A 23,409-nucleotide genomic window follows, 5' to 3' on the forward strand; every position below is an offset into this window, starting at 1 on the left:
TTGCTTCAGCACTGAAACTATGCGATAAATCATATTTTCCAAACATATTTTTTTACACGTTTTTTTTTTGATGTCTTAGAAAATTTTCTATGTTTTTAGTGGGTTCATAAAAAGGAGGTGTAGTCATTGAAGTTTATTTATTTGTTTACTGCTAAACTGCTACTATATGCATATTATTTTACCGCCATCTAAAAACAGATTTACAGTGAACCAACAAATTTACGTACTGCAAGAAACTTGGTGGTATGCCATTGGTTAGTGCATTTAATTTGTTTGATGCAATCATTGTGCCAGCTATTTCTTATGGTAGCGATATGGGAGTACCAAAATTCGGAAATCGAGAGGGTACAGACAACATTTTGCAGATATCTACTTGGCATTAATAGTTGTACAAACAATATAGCGATGTTGGACGAATGTGGAAGGCTGCAATTATGCTGTGGTTATTTCAAGCGTTGTCTCTTATATTGGTTAAAATTAAATAATAAATAGCTGGAACCCCAAAACATGTTATATCATGTTTAAACGATTAGACAAGACCGGCAGACTTACTTGGGAAACCCACATAAAAATCTCCTGTTCAAATATGGTTTCGGCATTGCCTGGTTTGAAAAACAAGTTGTAGATACTGCAAATTTCTTAGAGATATTTACTCAAAGAATACTGACGAGTTTTCGCTGTTTTGGCCATAAACATAATGTTGAATTAGGCAGACACACAAAAATACAGTTAGATCAATAAATTTTTAGTTTTTGCAGTGATACGTTTGAATTTAGCATGGTAGACAATTGAAATTCACTTTGTTTTTATATGTTCATTTTACATGTTCATTTTATAATGATCTCAGGGCTGATTTATGCAAATACTGACAGTCTGGGCTTACTTCGTCGCTACACAAACTGCCACACCATATATCAACTAGCTCTGTATCTTTTAAAAGTTTAAAAGCGACGATATAAATATGAATTCAGCTTAACTTAGTACCATATGTTTACATGGATGTTGTATTGTTTTTAAAACGTGATATGCACTTTTCTACCCATTACATTTTGTACGGTGTGGTGAGGCTCTGTACAGAAATAAAATTACATAATTGACTAATACTAAAATGAATAATTGTAGACAGATTTCGACATGAAATTGTGTCACTTTTATGTGCGCTAACATCTGTGAAGAGCGAAAAAGCTCGTGAGTAGCATTCTACCTTAAAATGCTTGGACAATAATGCTAAGATACGTACAGTCTTGTCTTTTTTGTGTACAACATTTTGCCGTAATGGATCAAGGGGGTGGGTGTGTTTGTGGGTGGGGAATGGCCTAGGACCCCTTCTCTAAAATGGTAAAATAGTTCAATAATGTTATGTGGAATAACTTACCAACGTAACACAAAGTAAACCAATTGAATTTAAAACCGAGAATATAAAAATGTATGCAACAGAGCCCAACAACACTTTTTGAATATTATAAATAAATATATCATTTATTGTTGTTTTCGAACCCCCTATTCAAAAGTGCTGGCTACGGGCCTGACATGGCAGGCCTTTTTCTATATCTGTTTATTTCGCTGCTTTTGCAACAAAATAGTGTATTTTGTGATATTGACGTCATCAACTGCCCCGATGGATATTTCAGGGCTCTAGGCGGATGCCACAATTGTCAACTGTGTGAAAAGGCGCATCTTTCGCAATGTGACCAGTGCCAAGGTAAGTCGCAATCTCATATCCAATCTCTCCTCAACTTTTGGGCTCATACCACTAATTGAATTTCCATAGACGACAATGTTAACATATGACGAGATTGCCATATGAAAATGAGGAAGAAAGTTTAAAACATGGCTCAAAAATGGGAAATCAACATGAGAGTAATCAACCATATGAAAAAAAACTAACATGTTGGCCAGCTCAAACTCTTGCAAATCTCAGGTAAACAAGACACACCTACTGTATTTGGATTGCACCAAGAGAAATCACTGGAAAAACACCAAGATTAGATCATCCAAATACACACAGAATAAACCCACAGGTACACAGCCGCAAAGTAGTAAACAAAAGACCACATGTTGGTCTCACCTTTGACGCAGGTGATTACGCCCGCAAACAGGGAGCACCTGAGGAAAAAAAATATTTTAAAAAACTCATTGGTTCTTGCAAGGCATTTAAATTGCAGCCATTGGTTAATTAGTGGCATGAGACCTGAAGTTCTGCAATGTACTAACTGAAAGTTTTCTTCGAATCAGAAACGAGTGTTTTCTCGAACGAGGTAGGAGTATGTCGGTCTATAAGTTTCTCGTATAGATATGTACCTGAAACCGATGCACATATTCAAATTCTTATTTATTCTTATTGTCTATTTCCGACTCTCGCGTACATGCATCTGCAAACGCATAGGCATGAGCAATGGGCGAAATATGTTACTAGTACTCAAATGATTGTTTGTTTTGCTATTTCGCTAAGAAATTGCTAGTCTGACAAGGAATGTAAAGGGAATTCCCCATGTTTGAAATTGCTTTAAATAGCTGCCAACTTGTCAGTGTTTGAGGGGCTGTGATTGGGTGTACCTTGTGAAAAGAACACGCGTTTGGCATAACGCCAGACAAATTGGCTTACTGTCCGATGAGGGCGGCGTACGCGTAACTTTTCGAGGGGTATACTCGTACTAGTCTGTGAGGTTGTGGAACCCATATGCATTTTTGGGTATAATCTTAGTAATTTTCAGGAAATATTCATTTTATATCAGGGAATTCCAAAACAATTGTTGCCATTTTTTCCAACCGCCTTGAGGGCGGCCATTTTGAATTTCAAAATGGCCGCCATTCATAATAAATTGGTATACACACATTTTTTCTAGAGACGAAAGATGAAGGAACCAATCTCCTTGTCTTGTAGCACGTTGAAACTGCATAAGAGTCATTATTTGTCTCACATACATGCGGGCCCATTGGAACATTGGATTCTGGTGCCTAGTATCAAACTCTGCTAGTTGTTTCTTTAGGTCGATAGACTCAATTGTAGCCAGTAATGACGTGTGGGCCTCTCGAACACCTTCCTGGGCTATACATGGATCTGCCAAATGCTTAACATTGAATGCTTCTATCCATAGATCGAACAATACCTGTAGAGTAATTTCATGAGCTTCCAAGGTTCTACTGTAGTGGTTTCCATTGATAATCTGACTAACTGTTACAGAACTGTACAATCCTGCTTCCACCCAGGCTTCATCAATCCCTCTCCCTTCTATAGTCTTTCCTAAACATCTGATTGCACACAGCGATATATGAAAAGCGCCTGGACACAATACCCACTTTTCCTTGTATTGATCATCAAGATACTCCAGCTTCAGGACTCTTTTATACAGGTCCATATCAAATGTTGTTATCAGTTTTTTACCTCTGCCTGCAACCAACTCATTAACTTTCCAGAGTTGATACAATGTAGTGACCAGTGTTGACCATTCATGGACTGGGGCATTGATAATAGGCAATGTAAATACTTAGTCGATAATAGATGAATGGGTTACAGATTCTGATGTATTTACAAGTGAATTGTAAGCTGACAATACAGGCACTTTCTAATAGACAAAAGTATCTTTAGAAATATCATTCACTTTGGCACCAGGTAATGTGGGCACTCTATTTCACTGTTTTCTTCTTTAGTTGATATCTCCAGTGCATTGGGCAGCAGTGATTGTGGTGTTTCCTCATTTGGTGATATCTTACATTCACCTGCTGGAAAAGTAGGAGGTTCATTGATAGCAATAACATCATCCATTTGATCTGTGCTAACATCCATCTCTCCTCCCTCTAAATTAAATGTGGGTGGCTGTGCTGGTGGACGGTTAATATATCATGCCATATCATTGTCAGGTGCACACTCAAATACCTCCTCATGGAAGCCTAATTTATAGGAACTATAAGAAGGGCTAGAACGTGGTTTTGGATTACCATTTATGTTGCAATTTACCAGATCGATGCATGTATTTGGTACACCCACCAGAGCACCAGAATGTACCTTGAAGAGGTCAAGTGGTTCAACCAATGTCTCACCATCAGAGGTTAACTGATATATACATGATGCCATTGCATGAAAACTATTCTTGCCATCATGAGTATCAACTTTCTTGTCAATGTTATCACCCGATGTACGTATTGTTCTTCCTTTCACAATACCAACTGGAACAAACACCCCATGTGATTGAATGTTCTGCAATATAGCATTGGCTATTTGACTGGAGACATGTGTTACTCTGTTGTATGTTATACCAGCACATGCATTACTGAGTAGAGTTATCAGTTTTTGGCTACGAAGATTATGATACATCCAAAGTAATAGACCTACAGCAAATGGGCTTTCCAGTCGTTTGCGAAAAGTAGATGATGCTGACTCAGATTTGGCATCATGTGTCATTTGTTTCTTTGTCTTACATTCCTGCATCATGGTTTGAGAGATAATTAAACATGATCTATGCAATTCCTCGTCTCGTTTATTAGTTCTAGCTGCTTTAGAACCCTGTAATATCCACCTTATCAATATCATCAGTTTTACTGGCAAACCACATTCACTGGTGCCAACAAGAGACCCTGTAAAGACTCAAGGACACTCTTTCTTTGCATTGGTAATCAACCTTCTGATAGTTTTTCCACACTTGAAGATCGCAGTAAAATCAGCAAATACATCGTGTTCTTCTCTGGCTATATATACTGCCTCACGACCACTTTTCTTGGAATGTAAAACACCAGGTAAATTACCTCTGTTTGGAGATATCACAACATTTGGTACATTCTCTGTAACTTTCACCATTAAGGCTCTGCGTGTAATTGATGTGCTAACTACCCTGTGATCACACATCATGTCTTCATATATTGTTTCAACCTCAACTGTAGTAATGTACTCTCCCGATTCAATTCGCTCCTGAAGCTCATCATAAAATTCCATTTCAGCAGCTATGAATCTTAATTTGTCTTCCATATTCTTGACAGAAGCACTGCGCCTTTCTTGGCCTTGCACAAACTTTTGCCAATGTGTAGTTTTACAGCTGGTATGGTAAACCATGTCTCTTGCAAGAAAGTCACCCTCTGCAATGATATCAGCTAACTGCACTTTCCATATTTTATTGTGACTCTTCTCTACAATTTGTTGTATTGATTTACCACTGCTTTCACTCTGACAGGCATGTAGAAATTCATTCACTTTGCTTGAATCTCTTCCTTGACAGAAAAACATTCCTGGCGGTTGAATCGTTCAACTGTGGATCGCAAACATCTGTTATCAGTTGAACTTGATGTAGCAGAAGGTCTCCCCTTTCTCTTTCTTGTCTTGTCAGCATTAAATTTAAACCATTTTTCAACTCGTTCTATTTTGCTTTTACTAGTTGTTTCACTGTAACAGCTGTGATGCCACTGTGCTCCCCTCTCACTGAGACCTTCTTCTGTAAATCCTTTCAATCGCTGTCCCACACTAATATATTCAGGATTTCCTAGCTCAGCTTTCTTAGTCACGCAGTGCAGAAATGTTTTGTAAGTTGATACATCTCTTACATTCTTAGTGTTTTTTTCATTCTTTTTGCAATCTTGGCATTTTATGCATAGACTGAAATCTGTTGGCTTGCACTTGGTCGGAACTTCCCTTTCTGACTCCATTATATTTCTGAAATATAATGTAGTGTATCACGTATATAATTGTTTGCCTTTATGTGGATGTTGTCTGGATGTTCTGTGTTTTATGTATTTTATTTTATTGATCCGTGCATTGAATTTTCTAAGTTAGTAATTCCAACATCTGTTATTTCTGTTGTAAAATAAAATGCTACAACTGTATAGGCACCAATTATGCGAGCGGATATTCATGGGATAATTCTTATCATGTAATAAGGTAGAATGTGATTTTTTGAATATTCAGTGCTTCTCTGAATGAGTACACATATGTTAGTATGCATCGCAATTATTCAATATCAGTGCGAAAAGGAATCAATTTAACACTAAATATATAATAATATTGTACTTGAACAACCTACCTTCACCATAAAACAGAATGTAATATTTGTATATGGGATAAAATGTACGAAAACTGATACACAATGAGATCTCCTCTGATGATTATACAAGTTAGCAAAGGTCAAAGGTAACTACAGTCACTCTCAACATAGATGGCGCTATTACTTCATTCAGGCTACTTTACTGAGTGCTTGTTCTAATACTCAGTACTGCAATATACTTTGATCATAGTGAATAGCATTCATATAATGTATTGAATATCCAGGGTATCTATTATTATTTGGTACATTCAACACTACTGCATTGTACGCCGTGTATATATTCAAATCTAATACAAAAATCAAATAAAATATATCCATCAATTGTTAAATTGCTGTCATGATCATACATAGTCTTAAAATGATAATGCTGTTTGAATTATGTTTCTACAGTGTTTAGATCCCGAGATATGGCAAAAAAATTGCAAAAAAAACGCACCCATTTTGAATTCCAATATGGCCGCCCTTATGGGCGTATACAAAATGGCAACAATTGTTTTTGAATTCCCTGATGTAAAATGGATATTTCCTGAAAATTACTAAGATTATACCCAAAAATGCATATGGGCTTGAATTTTGTTACATAAGGTCATAGACTATACATCATGGTGTATAAAATACTAGTACTGGAGAGCTATTCGCTGCATTACTGATTATGTTCGACTCGTTCGTGTATTCTCGTATATCTGGGATTTTGAGTTATTCGTTTATGTTAAGCTCACTGAAACCAGTCAACGGGTATTTTGAATTTGTACCATACAGACTACACTCGATGCAATTTTAAATGCAATTTCCTGTCATATATTTACGGTCGTCATATTTTATGTTTTTAGATACTAATACTGCAGAAACATCGTTGTGGATTACAGTTGGCGTCCCTGTTGCAATACTACTATTCGGTATTATTATTACTTGCACCATTGTAGTCTATTTACGGCGGCGTAAGAGGTCACGTGACAATCACAGTGAACGCGGTGAGGTCAAGGAAGTTACGTGCACTGCTTCTGTTGTTAAATTCGCACCAAAGTTCGCACAGGGTTCTACCGAAGACAATAAAATAAGTATCTATAATAAATGTATTGAAATAAATGCATACACAATGCAGCTGAGTGCGCCATCTTGGTTGTCTATCGAATAAATCATGGCTGTCAAATGTCCATTTAAAGTAAAATATATATATATGATTATTTTGACGTATCCTCGGCATGCAAAATGTCAGACTATAGCTTTAGTTCGTGATGACCGGGTACAACTAGAAGCTAATTTAAATAAGACACTTTCTTTAAACACATTTTATTTCTAAAAGTCGCTGTAAAGAAGCAACCAGTAGATGGTTGTGACGATAACGGTCAGAATCTGAATCATACAACGACCACAAACTAATCATTAAAAGCAGAATATATGTAATAACTAAGCGATGAATCAATCCCCTTACACCGGTTTCCGTTTTATCCACAGGCAACAAGGAACCAGTTGATGACGAACAAACATATCATAAGTTGTGATGAAACATTTTGTCAAATGAATATGTACCAAGTCATGTGAAGTAATGAACAACATACTCTAGTAACCCGTGTTGTTTATCACAGTCATGTTTAGGTTCACAGGTTAAAGAGCCATTACTTGTAATAATTGTACTTCTGAAATAATAACAACTGTTACTGTTGAATGGTTATGTACAGAAAATCATATCATGTCTGCAGGTTGAATTTTACAGGCGACAATAAAAAACATGACACGTAAGCGTTTTTTTTTTTAATTTATTTATTTTAACAATTGCCCAAAGGGCCAATCAGATTGGCAAAAAGTGTGTTGCTAAAAATAAAAATAGGTAATTCTTTTGATTGGCATACACGGTGCCAGGGTCATCTCGGGCAATTCCCCTGTTATTATTTTTAGACTCATGAGATAGGTGACGTCGCCGGTGTTGTGACGTAAACAACACGTGACATAATGCCATACGAGGACACCACAGACAGGGACTATAACTTCAATCGCGAGAACACGCACGACTGGTGTAGCCACGCCTAGACCATACATAACATAGACTATTTATTTATCTACATACATATATAAAAAATATATGTCCAAATACACCGACCAGGACTTTATGGGACGTGCCCGGTGGCTCGCAGATAGCAGTGACCTAGTTTGCCAGTCTAGTACATAGCGCCGTATCACCGAGCCACGTCGGTTGACATCGGGGTGACGGGTGTGTGCGGTCGTAACACTAGCATACAATATTTATCCGTTGCACGGTATTTCTAATCGGACAATGGTTAAAAAATAATGGGCATTACATGTAATTGTTTCCGATTAGAAAATCGGTAGGAATAGATGCCGGGGATAAGCTCAGGTTAAATAGTAGCAGTCAGTGGTGGACGCACGGGGGGGTTGCCGCCGAAAATTTTTGAAGGGGCGCTCCCAATCAAGCTGACACCTTTTGTGTATTTTTTACTTATGTATATGTCAGCAAAATTAGTGTTTCAGAGGGTCTAGATTTCATTTTTTTCCGGAGAAGCATGCCCCAGACCCCGGCTCGACCACTCGCGCCTAAGGCGTGAGGGAAGGTGAGTAGATCCCCCCCCCATGCACAAATTCGTGCCGCCCTTCTCTGGCAGTAGTTACCCCTTCTATTTGTGTTGCATACTGCAGAGTCGCCGCGTAACACCCAGAATTGGTATGGTTCAAAGGTGCCTCACATGCCGTAACAGGACACCAATAAAATCAGATCAAATAATCTGACGTCATTTTATTGATATACACAGACAAACAAAGCTAAACATCGTCAACATCGTCTATTGTTTCCGGTGGTTTCCCATTTTATTTTTAGTAATACGTCTTCGTCTACAATTATTTGAAATAAACTGGGAATATAAATCCGAGTATACAAACCGTTCATTTTTTTGGCGGCAGTGACATCGATTAAACCGAATTAACGGTATTGTGAGTCGGTTCAAATAACGTGTTTTATATTGTATTTTGACTGAAAAGATGAAAAGACGTTGTTTTGGTAGGAAACAGCAGAATTCTCTCGACGAAATAGTAATCACAAATACCTTGGCGCACCAGAAATAGGGTCATCAACATCAAAGTTATGATCTAAATTGTAGTTTGTGTACCTTTTTCATAAAATCAGGTGATTTATTACGGATTAGTTTGTGGTAGTTTATTTCTTGAACGTATCCCAGTCACTCTACTAGGAGTGACTGTGAACGTATATTAGAAAGCAGTGAAAGTGTGAAAAACAGATGGATTCAAAGTCACGTGGGTGTGTGCATTTCACGTATCCAGGTTTGGTCGAGAATGTACTTTACAAAAAAAAAAAACAATTACAAGTACTGGCGAAAAAGACGTGTTAATAACAAAGAGGTTATTGTTTTGACTGGTGAACACTAAAGCTTCGGGGTAATTCCCCGTTCTATTTTTAGTAACGTCATTATCGATAAATTGGTTTGGTGTGACAACATGCCGGTAATGCATGATGCGGTTCAAAGGTACATGCCGTAGTGGGACACCGCGTAAAATCCCCTAAATCGCGAAAATAAGTAATACTTACGTACTAGGATATTAAAGCGGGAGGGTCGTCACCTGCGCACGCGCGGGAATTGAGTCCCAAGCGACGATAACAACACACGGTAAAACGCAGACTCATGGTGTCTTGTTTGTAAACATTGACACGCTATGGCCATCTGACGCATGCGCTTTAAGTGAAATTGATAATTGGTATATCATATAATAATACATGTTATCAAAATTACCAGGGCAGCGGAATCCCATCGCAACTGTTCACGCTATGTTTTCATTTGCCGTCTTTTGCCAAATCGATAATCATATTACGTAAGATATCATAGTCATGGTAATAAAAACACAATAGTGTAAGGTATATGGCTAATCTGAACACGTTGAATATACTCATGACTTGTAAATTTAAAAAGACTGCCGTTTTTTGTATAAAAACATGTTTACAAGAACCACAAAACTTACAAGAATGAGTGTCAGTATTAATTGATGGCTATTATTTCCGGGGATCAACTAAGGTTAGTGGCAATTCCCTGTTGTATTTCGGTTGCCGTGCATCTTACGATAAGGGTTCCGTGCTGCCGAGTTACAGCGTAAAATCCAGATTTAGAATTGGTCCTGTTAAAATGTACATCGATATGTCGTTGGAGGACAGCAATAAAATAATCTACTAGTTAAACTCGAGATCTACTAATTGGTTCGAATACCATTATGTATTTATACGAGTCGGAATCGAGTTATCAATACACTGGTGCTGATACGCCGTTTCACTGAATGGGTTTGAAAGTCCACAAAGGGGCGCGGAATCATATGTGAATACACTATTTGTGTTCTAGATTGACTATGGGCAAGTTTAGTGCAATAAATGGGCATGAGCTGCAGACTTGATAAGTTCTTGTTAGGTACCTGAGACATACATATGTAAAAGTAAATCTGGCTCAATATATCGATTAAAATATATGTAATTGGCGAACGAAGCTCAAGCGCCTTTTTGCACTGCAGTGCGTTTTGTATGCATCTATTTACATGTTCACGCCCCCCCCCAGGGGGGGGGGGTATTCACATTGAAGTGGCATATATATATGTACCGCCAAAAGGGGTCCCAAATTCACCACTTCTGTCTGAAAAGGGGTATGTTATTTTACCCTGTCTGTCTGAAAAGGGGTATTCTTTTTTCATTATTTCTATCTGAAAAAGAGTCCATATTTTCTAAAGACTAGAGCTTGAGTAATCCAAAAATCAGGAGAATGAATTCGATTTTTTTCTTTCTGTAACTTCCTTTTGATCACCCACGGAGTCCACCTTCTTTTCCCTTGGTGCCATTTATGCTCACTGTCTGGAAAAGGGGTGTCAAATATCCACAGTTTGTCTGAAAAGGGGTAGGCAATTTGAGTTTATTTCTGTCTGATAAGGGGTAGGGGTTTCAAACAACCAGCTACACACCCCTGTCAGTATTTTTTGCAAGTACCCCCCCCCTCCCGGGTTCACGCACACGTTTATTCACGTAATGTATTGGATCAAGATGGAACCGGATTATCATTGCTATTTGTGGTAAGTGTTATCAAGGGATATTTCCCCGCTTGAAGAGTTGAAGGTCATTTCTATGGTTTTCCTCCACCACGTAAGGTTTCCCCCCAAATCAAACAGAAGTTATTTAAACCTTGCTGACCGGTCAACGGCATTCGATAAATCGCGAGCAACATTATCGCATTCGCAGTACTGTAGCGTCACAATTTACGATCATGTCATCTTTGGACAACGTTCAGTGCGACCCGGGATATTTCTCAAATGGTCTCGGCCAGTGTTCGTCTTGTACGATTTGTTCAGAAGTTAGCCGACCCCCTAGTGGATGTTCACTATGTGGTAGTAAGTTTATTTTCACTATTTTATTAGAATTAATATCTTTGTTTATACTACGTCCGTCCGTCAATCATGATGACCATACATAAACACTTGCGGTGAATTTTAAACATTTTTGAACGGAGTTTGGTTTAAAAAAAGTAAAATGGACGCAATTGTCAAATTGCCCCTAAAGTATAAGTACCCACCTGTACATGGTACCCGAACACACGTGACCCCGAGTACTAGTACACCTATTACAAGGACAATAACTGTGACGTAATAATATTGGATGTCATATATTTACGGTCATATTTTATGTTTTTAGATACTAATACTGCAGAAACATCGCTGTGGATTACTGTTGGTGTACCTGTTGCAATACTACTATTCGGTATTATTATTACTTGCACCATTGTAGTCTATTTACGGCGACGTAAGAGGTCACGTGAAAATGATAGTGAACGCGGTGAGGTCAAGGAAGGTACGCGCACTGCTTTTGTTGTTGAATTCGCGCCAAAGTTCGCACAGGGTTCTACCGAAGACAATAAAATAAGTATACATAATAAATTTATTGAAATAAATGCATGCACATTGCAGTGCGCCATCTTGGTTGTCTATCGAATAAATCATGGCTGTCAAATGTCCATTTAAAGTAAAATATATATATGATTATTTTGACGTATCCTCGGCATGCAAAATGTCAGACTATAGCTTTAGTTCGTGATGACCGAGTACAACTAGAAGCTAATTTAAATAAGACACTTTCTTTAAACACATTTTTTTTCTAAAAGTCGCTGTAAAGAAGCAACCAGTAGATGTTTGTGACGATAACGGTCAGACATCGGAATCATACAACGACCACAAACTAATCTTTTAAAAGCAGAATATATGTCACAACTAAGCAATGAATCAATCCCCTTACACTGGTTTCCGTTTTATCCACAGGCAACGAGGATCCAGTTCATGGCCCAAATTCGGAAACAGAGGAAGGACACGACGGACCAACGTCGTTCGTACTTGGTGAAAATTCAGATGGGGGTGTTCTGTTGCAAAATGGACAACTTCACTAAGGGATGGCACAACTAAATATTTCACTTCTGTTCATCTGTTTGAGTGCTTTGATGCCACCCGATCCCTCTCCTGCGTATGTGGCTAATTTATAGCATATATACATCCTGTGTGATTAGGATTGACAGAACACGCATATCAGGTCTTGTCCGATATGACGCAACGAACACGAACAAACATATCATAAGTTGTACGCGCATGCGTAGTGACTAAACATTTTGTCAAAGGAATATGTACTAAAACATATGAAGTAATGAACAACATACTCTAGTAACCTGTGTTGTTTATCACAGTCATGATCAGGTCCACAGGTTAAAGGGCCATTACGGAATAATTCAAGTATATTTAAGTCAGTTTAAATAATTGTACTTCTGAAATAATAACAACTGTTACTGTTGAATGGTTATATACAGAAAATCATATCATGTCTGCAGGTTGAATTTTACAGGCGACAATAAAAAACATGACACGTAAGCGTTTTTTTTTTTAATTAATTTATTTTAACTATTGCCCAAAAGGACAATCAGAGTAGCAAAAAGTGTGTTACTAAAAAAAATAATAGGTAATTCTTTTGATTGGCATACACGGTGCCAGGGTCATCTCGGGCAATCCCCCTGCTATTATTTTTAGACTCATGAAACAGGTGACTTCGCCGGTGTTGTGACGTAAAACAACACGTGACATAATGCCGTACGAGGACACCACAGACAGGGACTATAACTTCAATCGCGAGAACACGCACGACCTGTGTGGCCACACATAGACAATACATAACATAGACTATCTATCTATCATATATATAAAATATGTCCAAATACTAGTACATCGATCGGGACTTGATGCGACGTGGCTCTTCGCAGATCAGTGACCTAATTTGCCAGTCTAGTACATAGCGCAGTATCACTGAGCCACGTCGATTGACATCGTGGTGACGGGTGTGCTCTGTCGAAACACTCGTATACAATATTTATCCGTTGCACGGCCTTTCTGTGCACAAACCGAAGTCAACCCATCCCATATCATTCAACACACCACACACCATTGTACTAACCAGAATGTAGTAGGGACCAGACATACGCCATCGTACGTAAATTGGGTGTTCTGGTTAAGTCATAAGTGCAGCTTTCGATTTACCGTGGAAGTGACAGTACACCATTTGCAAATATGATAATAATAAAATGTAAAATTCCGAGTAAAATATCTCACTTGAACAGCCCAGTACTGACTGAACAACGGTACAACTACAACAGGGTTACGTAGTAATAAATAACGAAAGAGCATACTTTATTAATATTATGAGTTATGAGAATTAAAACGCCATTTCCTGATGCTTGATATGAGTCCAGATACAAGTACATGTACTAGATATTTTTAGCTAGCGTCATCAAAGGGTATTCCCAACCACACAAACTGTTATCACCGACACTGGTAAATGTGAGTCATTCGACAAACAGTGAATGTGACGACAACATCGCATTCATAGTAGCGCACACATATTTTTGGTGTAAAAAGACTGTAGTAATAATGTCGTCATCGTGGGACATCGCTGGGTGCAATCCGGGATATTTCCCAAATGGTCTCGGTCAGTGTTCGCCTTGTACGATTTGTTCGCAGCTTAGCCGACCCCCTAGCGGATGTGTGGAGTGTGGTAAGTTCAATTGCTATTTTTAGAATTATTTGTAATGTATGTGGCCGACAATGAACTGAAACACTTTGCCTGGATGTCCCAGGTCTTCAACTCAGGTGGGTGACTAAGTTGACCCCCCCCCCCCACATTTACAAACATTGATTGCAAAAAGATACATGATCGTTTCACCTATGTGTGTTTCATTGAAGTTAGTTCGGGTCCGATGATGAAAACAGGTGGGGGTTTCTGAACAAACGGGGTGGATGTTCCATTTTAAGGCCAGAGGATATGACTCACCGGCTAATTTAAGCTACAGCCATACTCAATGCCAATGGGTGGGCCATCGGATGTACTCGACGTGAAGTTATTCGTGCCCTATTTGTGCAATATGCGTGGGATTCATACAAACGCAACAATCAGCTCTGCTGAGGCTTGTGCGTACTACACACGGGGTATTCTCCTTTACCTGACCTAGGGAGTCACAGAGAGCCGCAACTAGATTCTGCCATAGGCGACATTTTACAACAAAATTGTTGGTATTCCGCGTTTTTTTAAATTCATTTGTTTCTAATATCCTAAGCTTCTGTTGAAAAAATTGTGTGTTATTTAAAATAAATATTGTTACATTCAGTGCTAAAATCTTTTCAAAATGTTGAAATAATGAGAAAGTAGATTTTGCGGTAGGAGACGTAGATGTGAATCGTCGATTCAAACGTGGAGTGCTTTCGCTTCTTCGCCTCGGGTGACGCGGGCGCTCCGCGCTTGCCCAGTTTTTACCACCCGTGCTTGCAGAGCCGGGGAAATTTGGTGAAAAGATATCAAACGACGAAATCGATAGGTAAAAGGGGTACGGTGTTTAGGTAAATTTTCAAACATAAAATGCAACTGGGCGTGTTTTTAAAATAAATTTTATATATTTTACACGAGTTTCGCTCGCATAGCAACGGACCAATACATCTACTTCTTCGGGGAACCCTTTCGTTTCGTCATTTATGGTTTTACTTTCGCTATTTTTGCCTAATAGATCTTATAGTTTCATTGGAAAAAATTAACAATATAAAACTCAGTGAACACGATCAAATATCAACTTGATAATATTAGAATTAAATATCAATGAAATTCATGCTTTTACAACACCGGTAATTTCCCCTAATAATGATAGATATGACTTGATGATGAACACGTATGGAAACACGACGAAGGGATTTTCCACTATCCGAACAATAAATGGCATGTGTGTGTGGCGCCATGATATATAAATAGGATGATGTGATGGAGATTGGTTTCGACTGTATAGCTAATGAATTTCGATTTCAAACTCTAGGAACATCATCAACGCCATTGGGTTTTAAACGCATTTGATTGGTCCAGGCTATTACTGTGGCGTCACTACATCTTTTATATTTTCATTTCAGATTTTCCAACGAGTACAGCAGGTTCACTGTCAGCTTCTAGTACGAATTTGCAAGTGTTAGGTTTAAATGGCCATCATTACCAACCAGGTAAGCGTCATCTTTGAATCTCGAATTCCAATGAACGAGAAGGTAAATTTGATGAAACACTCGGACACAAATATCCAGTTCTACCGTAACCCCAAAATGCGTCCGCTGCGCATTTCGGCCGTTGTTGAGACTCCGATGCGACAATCTGATCTTACACCATCAAACTTACCCCAGAACAACGACAAAACTTGTCTGACATACTGTCATACTATCACAAAACTTTGGTTATACCAAAGGTATCCAGGTCAGATGTTGGAACTGAGGTCGCCGTGCCGAACGCCGTACATGATACACCGCGTCCCGCCGCGTCTCAAATTTCTGTCGAACCAAGTACCGCTGAACGTCAAATGTCCACAGTTACAAGTAGTATGACGAGTCACAAAACCGGTTTATTTCACAACTGTACTTTCAATGGGCAAATTACAATCCAAATTGTACAAAAACCGGAATGAAAACGTGGAAAATCCGTTGTTTTAATGATCCAAACTGTACACGACCCTGTATTTCAAATCGCGTTGACACAGTCAGTAAAAGGTCAGAAAGGTCATCTTCTGTTAGGCTAATTTGTGTGTTTACGCTGCTCTATTCACCGTAGATACCGTGACGTTTCTTTTTCACGCGGAATAAAAATTAGTTTGTATTCAATTTGAACTGTGTTGCGCATGTAATTTTTGTATTCATTCAGCGTACAACTACATACTATTCTTATAAATATTCATGTTCAAGGGCCATAATCATGATCTTTTAGTAGATGAAAGTAAACTCTTTTTTACTAGTTTTATCGAACTGTCAATATACTGGTATGATATAATAGCAATAACCCCCACCCCACCGAAGTTGGGTATACCACTTGATATATATAGCAATATCTCGTGGTATACCCGCATTCGCCGGGGGGGGGGGTATTGCTTAAATAAACTATCATCTTTTCATTTATTGTATTTTTCTTGTACTTACAGTGTCTGCGGTGTGGACACTTTGCGTACAGTGGGCACCGGTTGCCATAGTGACAATATTTCTCTCCTGCTTTGGCGTCATCTTGTGGTGGTCTTTGCGCCACCACAGGAGAACAACAGAACACAAATCTCACCCGCCGTCGTATAGTAAAAGTGAAAACTTGAAATTGTCATCACGTGGTAAGACAATCTTGGTTGCTATATATCATAACTAATAATTATAATATTCGATGAAGGATACAAGCGAGGTCAAAGAATTGATAGTATTCCAACCGATGCAAAAAACCGTGATGGGCAAACAGTTCGTCAACCAACGGCATTACTGTTGTATTGTTAAATGTATTATAATATATTTAATGTTTCATACAATATTCTATTATTTCGGTTCCAGGTACGTGTATTGAAGTGGTTCCAGGGAAAGACGTGCCTTCTGAAGGAGTGGCATATTCAGGCTGCTCACTGCGAGTAGACATCGACGGGACTTCCGATGATGTGAAAACTACAATAACAAATGAACACCTCAGTGGTCCAGAAAATGAGCGTTCTATCCACGCAACCGCCACGACGAAGGATAGTTCTTGCCGTCGGTCGAAGATACTCTTTGGTGATAGTAGCAGTGACGTCAGCGACGGATCGCCGAGTACGATTTTAGAGATAGGAGAAGACGATGAGGCGGATAATGAGACGAGGCGCGAAATCGTTGATAATATTGTTGGTAGTGATAACGGAGTTCACCTTGACAACGACGTTCATTGCATCGACGGACACGATCTAACAGCATTAGAAACCACAATTTGAAAAATGTATTTGCCAAGGAGGCCGCGTAATATTTTTGAGACTTATTTCATGGTTACGGGAGTTCAGTGTGATGGGAAACGAGACAACATGTCAACCATGCATGTAACAGCCACTGTGAATAATAAAGAACGTGATAAATCAGTCACTACGATCGGTCCGATTATGATGTTTACTGTAACATAATTTTACGGACACGCCACAATGTTATTTTTCGCTTTCCTCTGAAATTTCTTACTCTTACATTCAGTGAATACAGCAAGAAACCGTTTTAAGGCAGTAGTGTGACGCAGCTAAATCGTCGTTTTGTACATACATACCTATTTGGACACGAGCGGATTATATTTAGTGCAGTTTTGTCAATTTATTCATAATCAAAATATTGATATACATATCAGTTTTACACAAATAAGACACAGTTGAGTTTTTTTGTTTTCAAACTATCAGCGCGTATGCATAGCTTGTCCTTTGTAGCTTGCATTGTGTATTGTCATCACTGGGGATTTCCCCCTCAATCAAGACATCGTTGTTATATGCAACACGTGATAACGACAAGGGATTTTCCCACCAGGGAATCCCCGGTTGAATCAACTTCTAACGGCGGGGGTGTCAGCTTTACGGTGAAGACGAGAATGACCTTGAGATTAATTAAACAAATTTTAATTGTTCCAAAAAAAAAGATATAAAAACACGGACATATTTGAAGCAATCACACGTCTCCTTTTATATGTGAACGTTAGAGTGAATGCGTGTAGTTGGACTTGCTGGCGTGCTCGTCTGCCCCCTGCATGCGATGGACATGACACGTTTCGTTTTCGTCACATTTAATAATATCAACCATTCCAATTGGTCAGGTGTGCATGACAATAGAGTCTAATACAGTTGAGTTTTGCAAATTTCGGCAATCCCCAAAAGTTGATCAAAGTAATGACAACATGGCAGGCCTTTTTCTGTATCTGTTTATTACGCTGGTTTTGAATCAAAATACGAGGGTATTTTGTGATATTGACGTCATCGACTGCCCCGATGGATATTTCGTGGCTTTAGGCGAATGTCACGATTGTCAACTGTGTGAAAAGGTGCATCTATCGCAATGTAACCAGTGCCAAGGTAAGTCGCAATCTCATATCAGTGGCGGATCTAGAGGGAGGTTCTTGGGGTCCGTACCCCCCCCCCCCCCGTTGAAAAATGTATTCAATTTGTTTTTGTATAATATAAAAAAATCATTAACTTAGTCTGGCGATTTTAAAGTTTGCCCCCCCCCCCATAAAAAAATCCTATATGCACCCCTGCATATCCAATCTTTCCTCAAGTTTGAAGTTCTGCAATGTAACTGAGAGGTCAAAATGGGAGTCCTCTTCAAATCCGAAACGAGTATTTCCTCGAACGTGGTAGGGGTATGTCGGTCTATAAGTTTCTCGTATAGATATGTACCTGAAAGCGACGCATATATTCAAATTCTTATTTATTCTTATTGTCTATTTCCGACTCTCGCGTACATGCTTCTGCAAACGCATAGGCATGAGCAATGGGCGAAATATGTTACTAGTACATGTACTCAAATGATTTTGTTGCTATTTCGCTAAGAAACCGCTCGTCTGACAAGGAATGTAAAGGGAATTCCCCATGTAAAATTTCTTTAAATAGCTGCCAACTTGTCAGTGATTGAGGGGCTGTGATTGGGTGTACCTTGTGAAAAGAACACGCGTTTGGCATAACGCCAGACAAAATGGCTCCCTGTCCGATGAGGGCGGCATACGCATAACTTCATGATGTATGAAATACTGGAGAGCTATTCGCTGCATTACTGATTATGTTCGACTCGTTCGTGTATTCTCGTATATCTGGGATTTTGAGTTATTCGTTTATGTTAAGCTCACTGAAACCAGTCAACGGGTATTTTGAATTTGTACCATAAATATACAGACTACATATTTTAAATGCAATTTCCTGAAGTTGATATTTTTTTCTAAAATATACAGTGTCGACGACAACAACTAGTACAAGTACAAGTACAAATAATAAAATCAACAAGAATTCGACAAATCCAGCGAATAAAGAAGATGTTTACATACATGTATCTGGATACCAATGTAAATATGATATTCTTTCCTTTAAAACAAGTTGATTATAGACTTATAAATATGGAGTAGATTGTCGGTAAACATTACTAGTACTTTCAAACCCGGAAAAAGAAATACTATTAATTTTCATTGTTGTTGTTTCATGGGGATTGGGGAGTTGTACATGAACATGTTCGACTATGTCATTCAACAGCTGCGATTCACCGTGACTGCTGTAAATTGTACGTTTTAAGCTTCTTATTATTTCCGCAGTATCTTTGAACAGCCCATTGGTGCTATTAGTGTTGTTAGCGGCAATCATCGCCATTGTCATAGTGGCATGCTTAGTGGTAAACGTCTCACGTCGACAGGACAAGGCACGACACTTTCCACTGGATTGCTGCAGTGTCGGAAAACATCAGCCACATCGCACACACGCTATAGGTAATAAACTTTCATCTTTTTTATTGTAGTTAAGAAAGGTATTATGAAGCTTTTTTTTTTTTTAAGAAAAAACATTAGAGAATTCGCGCCGCGCCAGTGGGAGCATGCCTTAATGAATTTACAAGTGTTCAACAAGTTAAAGCTCAGACATCTTCTCACTCACTACTGCCGTCAAGAATACATATACAAGCAACTATTCTATTTTTCCAAATCTCGCATCTCATATTCGTGAATATGTATTCAAATTTCCAGAAATATCCATCGTCCTTTAAAGCGGGTGAGGGGGTGACTCGTCACCTGCGCATGCGTCAGATGGTCATAGCGTGTCATTGCTTACAAAAAAGCGTCCATTCGTGAGCCTTTGCGTGTGTTATTGTCGATTGGGACTAACCGCGCATGCGCAGGTGACGAACCTCCCCTTTAATTTACGAACATATTATTTCTTTCAGCTTACCGGTTTTATAACGTAGATGGCGGTGATATAAGGGAGGTCGCTAGAAATGCAGATACAATACCCGATGACGATCAAAGAAACCATCAAAACATTCGGACTCCCGTATTAAGTATTGTGGATAGAATTCCACAGCGTGCAGGCAGTGCCAGTGCCATTGTGAGTGGTTCGGCGGACTGTCGCCACAACTGCAAAAACCACTGGTACCCATCGCCACAACACTCAGCCACGACGCAGTGTGCCACATTACCTAATGGTGTTCCGTTGTAAATAATTTTACAAACAATTCCGGCACTTGTGGGGTTCGGGAGAGAAGCAGAATGAACATTAGCTCCTTACACTACATAACCTATAATGTAATGCGGCAATAACGCCATGGCAACGGTGCGTCTCCAGTCTGCCATATTGTTGATATGAGCCGGGATGGAAGGTACAAGTTGAAAGAAATTCCTAAATGATGAGGCAATGCTTTTACAAAGCTGCTATATTCTTGATCTGTGGACGGCAGTACGTCAATATTTTTTATAAAAGCACTAACGTTTAATTAAAAACTGGAATAAAACAATTCTTGCCAGGCTTTGTCACTAGAGGGCGACGTTGTTGGCTGGTCAATCTGATTAATACAATATCCTAACTTGGGCTTTCTTTTAAAATACGTATTCAATTATAATTCATATATTTATTTTTATTAATAACATTTTTTATAGTACATGTATTTTTCAAGTTTTGATAATCATGGATGCCAAGTGGTGGTAATTAAAATAAATATGCATTTGTAAAAAGATAATATATAAAATAAGAAATGCACGACATTGAATACATCAGATTTTAAGGAATAAACCTTTCTGGAGTTACCAATTACTCCATTTTTTTGGTCATGTGAACACATACAAAGACGCCACTGAAGTCTCTGCATTTCTTCAGTTTGTCTCTGAAAAACAAACTAATATTGTGGCCTCCAATTTCCTTTGTTTTTACTTATTTTGTTGATAAAATATTGATTTAATTTCATAAAATTACAGATTTCACAACCATAGCAAGATGTTTGCAAGGATTACTATATCAACAGACGAATTTCTGTTGAGTTGCTAGAGTGTCAGAGAGTGAGCCCACCTAGTTATGTCATAAAAAATCTTAGTGCATCATATCGCTTAGAGGGCGCACTGATCCAAGCTTCAATATACAGCAGGAATACTTCAAACCAGACTGGTTGAAAATATTCATGTTATTACAAATAAAATAAAAACAATCATATTTATATTAATTATGATTTTTTTTAATATTTCCATTTACATCATAATTTTTTTTATAAGCAAACTGGAATAAAAACTACAGCTTTCTTTCACTGTACAAATACACAAAATCTAGTAATTTGTTTTTTCTTCTTCTTTAGAGTTAAAACTTTTTTTTTAATTTGTGAAGAAGCCTTGGGCCCATAAAAAAGGTGTTTAATTATTGCATTGAAACACTGGTAAATACTACAATACATTTTATACATCAGAGTCAAAAATATAATAAAGAAAAAAAACATTATCTGATAATATATCATGAAGCAGAAAAGAAAAAAACCCATAAATTTCCATTCATCACAACAAATGAATGCCCAGCAATGTTTTCTTAACAATTTTTGCTCTTCACACATTTTGTACATATAAACAGAACTCTTTGTTACCATGGCGGTGAAGATGTACAAGATATTTTTCTTTCAAAAAATACAGTAAAAACAAGTGTAAAAATTTGTTTTCAAAGAAGGGGAAAGACACAACCAATCCCATAACCATGGAGGATAAAGCACCGATAGTTGATGAAGAGAAAATGTTAGGATTGGTAACTTTTCAAAAACTTTATACATTTTTTTTTTTGTAAATTCTTTTGTGATCAACTTGTAGACATTGACCTATCAACTAAATCTTCATTTGAAACTCGTATTTACAGGATTAAAAATTGCACACTCTCTCTCTCTCAAAAAAAAAACACTAAACAGAAAGAGTAAAAGAACAAAACTAGCATATTTCCATGAATATCGTTCTGCATCAAATGATCCGAACAAGCATGAAATAATAAAAAAAAGCTTTGTCCACAACATCTCAAATGGCATAATTGTTAATGAAACACGATAACTGGAATATACCAATGTGCTTCGATGGCAGTGAGGGCTCATCAGTGGCTGTACTCGGTCACTTGAAAAGAGCAATGCCCGTTGTCATGGTAACTGTTGTGACAACACAACTTGTTGCACTACATATATATATATATATCAATATATATACAATGACGTTAAGTTTGATCAATCAACCACAGATGAATCATCCAAAAAAAATATAATTTCTAAACTACAATTGTCAATAATATAATTATCCGTGTAATTTGAATCATTATTTAAATCATCATGATTTCAATGGCAATGAAATATCAGTGTCAATTTTAAAGACATTATTATTAAACAGCAATAAAAGTTAATGTGACATAATAAACGAATGCCATTTACAATTGTACCGTTCTACCATCGATAAAGTCTCGTCAAAGTCCCCAAACGACACCTGATACTATTATATCATAATATCATATTGTCCGTAAAATGTCTGTAATATCTTCTTCATAGAAAAATATGAATATAAGCAATGAAATGTCATGGTAACGTATTAAAGGAAAGTTGAAGACAGCTTGAGATTGAACTACTAGAATACATAATTCTTCGTAGCGTTCATACAGTTTTCAATTCAGTCATGAGCATAATTTCGTTCATAGTTCATCGACCTGCATACCGGTGGCAGGATCATAAGTTCCTGCTAGGTAATAGACATCATCGTTGTCCACGTTGCTTTTCGATTTGTCCTTAGTTGACGTGGTTGTTGTGGAGTTTCCATTTGTTGTTACTGTCCTTTCCTGATAGTCTTCGAATGAGAGCACCTCGCATCGGTGTGATATAGTCTGTACGTCGTTTTCATCTACGTGGGGGGATTGATACAGCGCCATCTATGGTGGAAATGAATTGATTTGTTATCATTTTATTTTGAGAAGATGTGCATTTCAAACATCTTGATGGATTAGGGAAGGACACGAATAAATTTTAACATTTTACTGAGTCTGCGCTACCACGGTAACCTCAACGA

General features: G+C 38.1%; 4 protein-coding genes across 8 annotated transcripts in view; 3 read left to right on the forward strand and 1 right to left on the reverse strand.

Annotated features, from left to right (window-relative positions):
* Positions 1–11,230: 11,230 nt before the first annotated feature.
* On the forward strand, positions 11,231–12,932 carry LOC146739362 (uncharacterized). Of its 2 annotated transcripts, none has more exons than XM_085502933.1 (3): positions 11,231–11,414; positions 11,716–11,871; positions 12,336–12,932. In XM_085502933.1, exons 1-3 carry the CDS (start codon positions 11,291–11,293, stop codon positions 12,458–12,460), a joined length of 405 nt encoding a protein of 134 aa, XP_085359059.1. In that variant the 5' UTR covers positions 11,231–11,290; the 3' UTR covers positions 12,461–12,932. The 2 variants fall into 2 exon arrangements, with proteins under 2 accessions (XP_085359059.1, XP_085359058.1); XM_085502932.1 differs by having other exon boundaries at positions 11,246–11,414; positions 11,716–11,943.
* Positions 12,933–13,923: 991 nt separating this feature from the next.
* LOC144359208 (uncharacterized) lies at positions 13,924–18,047 on the forward strand. Its single transcript, XM_085502935.1, has 4 exons — positions 13,924–14,106; positions 15,501–15,587; positions 16,547–16,723; positions 16,935–18,047. Exons 1-4 carry the CDS (start codon positions 13,983–13,985, stop codon positions 17,339–17,341), a joined length of 795 nt encoding a protein of 264 aa, XP_085359061.1. The 5' UTR covers positions 13,924–13,982; the 3' UTR covers positions 17,342–18,047.
* Positions 18,048–18,167: 120 nt separating this feature from the next.
* LOC100369383 (uncharacterized) lies at positions 18,168–21,560 on the forward strand. Its single transcript, XM_002738464.4, has 4 exons — positions 18,168–18,448; positions 19,321–19,431; positions 19,675–19,845; positions 20,295–21,560. The coding sequence occupies exons 1-4, from the start codon at positions 18,199–18,201 to the stop codon at positions 20,564–20,566; spliced, it is 804 nt and encodes a 267-aa protein (XP_002738510.2). The 5' UTR covers positions 18,168–18,198; the 3' UTR covers positions 20,567–21,560.
* LOC100369237 (uncharacterized) overlaps positions 21,551–23,409 on the reverse strand; it is a 61,925-nt gene continuing 60,066 nt past the window's right edge. For all 4 annotated transcript variants that reach the window (XM_085502267.1, XM_085502265.1, XM_085502266.1 and 1 more), the window contains one exon: positions 21,551–23,272. In XM_085502267.1, coding sequence (XP_085358393.1) covers positions 23,039–23,272 — 234 coding nt within the window. In that variant the 3' untranslated portion in view covers positions 21,551–23,038. The remainder of the gene's footprint in view (positions 23,273–23,409) is intronic.

This window comes from Saccoglossus kowalevskii, chromosome 8, assembly GCF_978046115.1.
Source record: "Saccoglossus kowalevskii chromosome 8, keSacKowa6.1, whole genome shotgun sequence".
In the NCBI taxonomy this organism is placed as follows: Eukaryota; Metazoa; Hemichordata; class Enteropneusta; family Harrimaniidae; genus Saccoglossus; species Saccoglossus kowalevskii.

Bases quoted from the DNA above. Each gene is read 5' to 3' on its own strand.
- LOC146739362 (XM_085502932.1), top strand. From the start codon at position 11,291: ATGTCATCTTTGGACAACGTTCAGTGCGACCCGGGATATTTCTCAAAT. The intron at 11,415-11,715 runs GTAAGTTTATTT...TTATGTTTTTAG, and splicing joins TGGATGTTCACTATGTGGTA to ATACTAATACTGCAGAAACA. The intron at 11,944-12,335 runs GTATACATAATA...TTTTATCCACAG, and splicing joins TACCGAAGACAATAAAATAA to GCAACGAGGATCCAGTTCAT.
- LOC144359208 (XM_085502935.1), top strand. From the start codon at position 13,983: ATGTCGTCATCGTGGGACATCGCTGGGTGCAATCCGGGATATTTCCCA. The intron at 14,107-15,500 runs GTAAGTTCAATT...TTTTCATTTCAG, and splicing joins TAGCGGATGTGTGGAGTGTG to ATTTTCCAACGAGTACAGCA. The intron at 15,588-16,546 runs GTAAGCGTCATC...TTGTACTTACAG, and splicing joins TGGCCATCATTACCAACCAG to TGTCTGCGGTGTGGACACTT.
- LOC100369383 (XM_002738464.4), top strand. From the start codon at position 18,199: ATGACAATAGAGTCTAATACAGTTGAGTTTTGCAAATTTCGGCAATCC. The intron at 18,449-19,320 runs GTAAGTCGCAAT...TAAAATATACAG, and splicing joins GCAATGTAACCAGTGCCAAG to TGTCGACGACAACAACTAGT. The intron at 19,432-19,674 runs GTAAATATGATA...TTATTTCCGCAG, and splicing joins ACATGTATCTGGATACCAAT to TATCTTTGAACAGCCCATTG.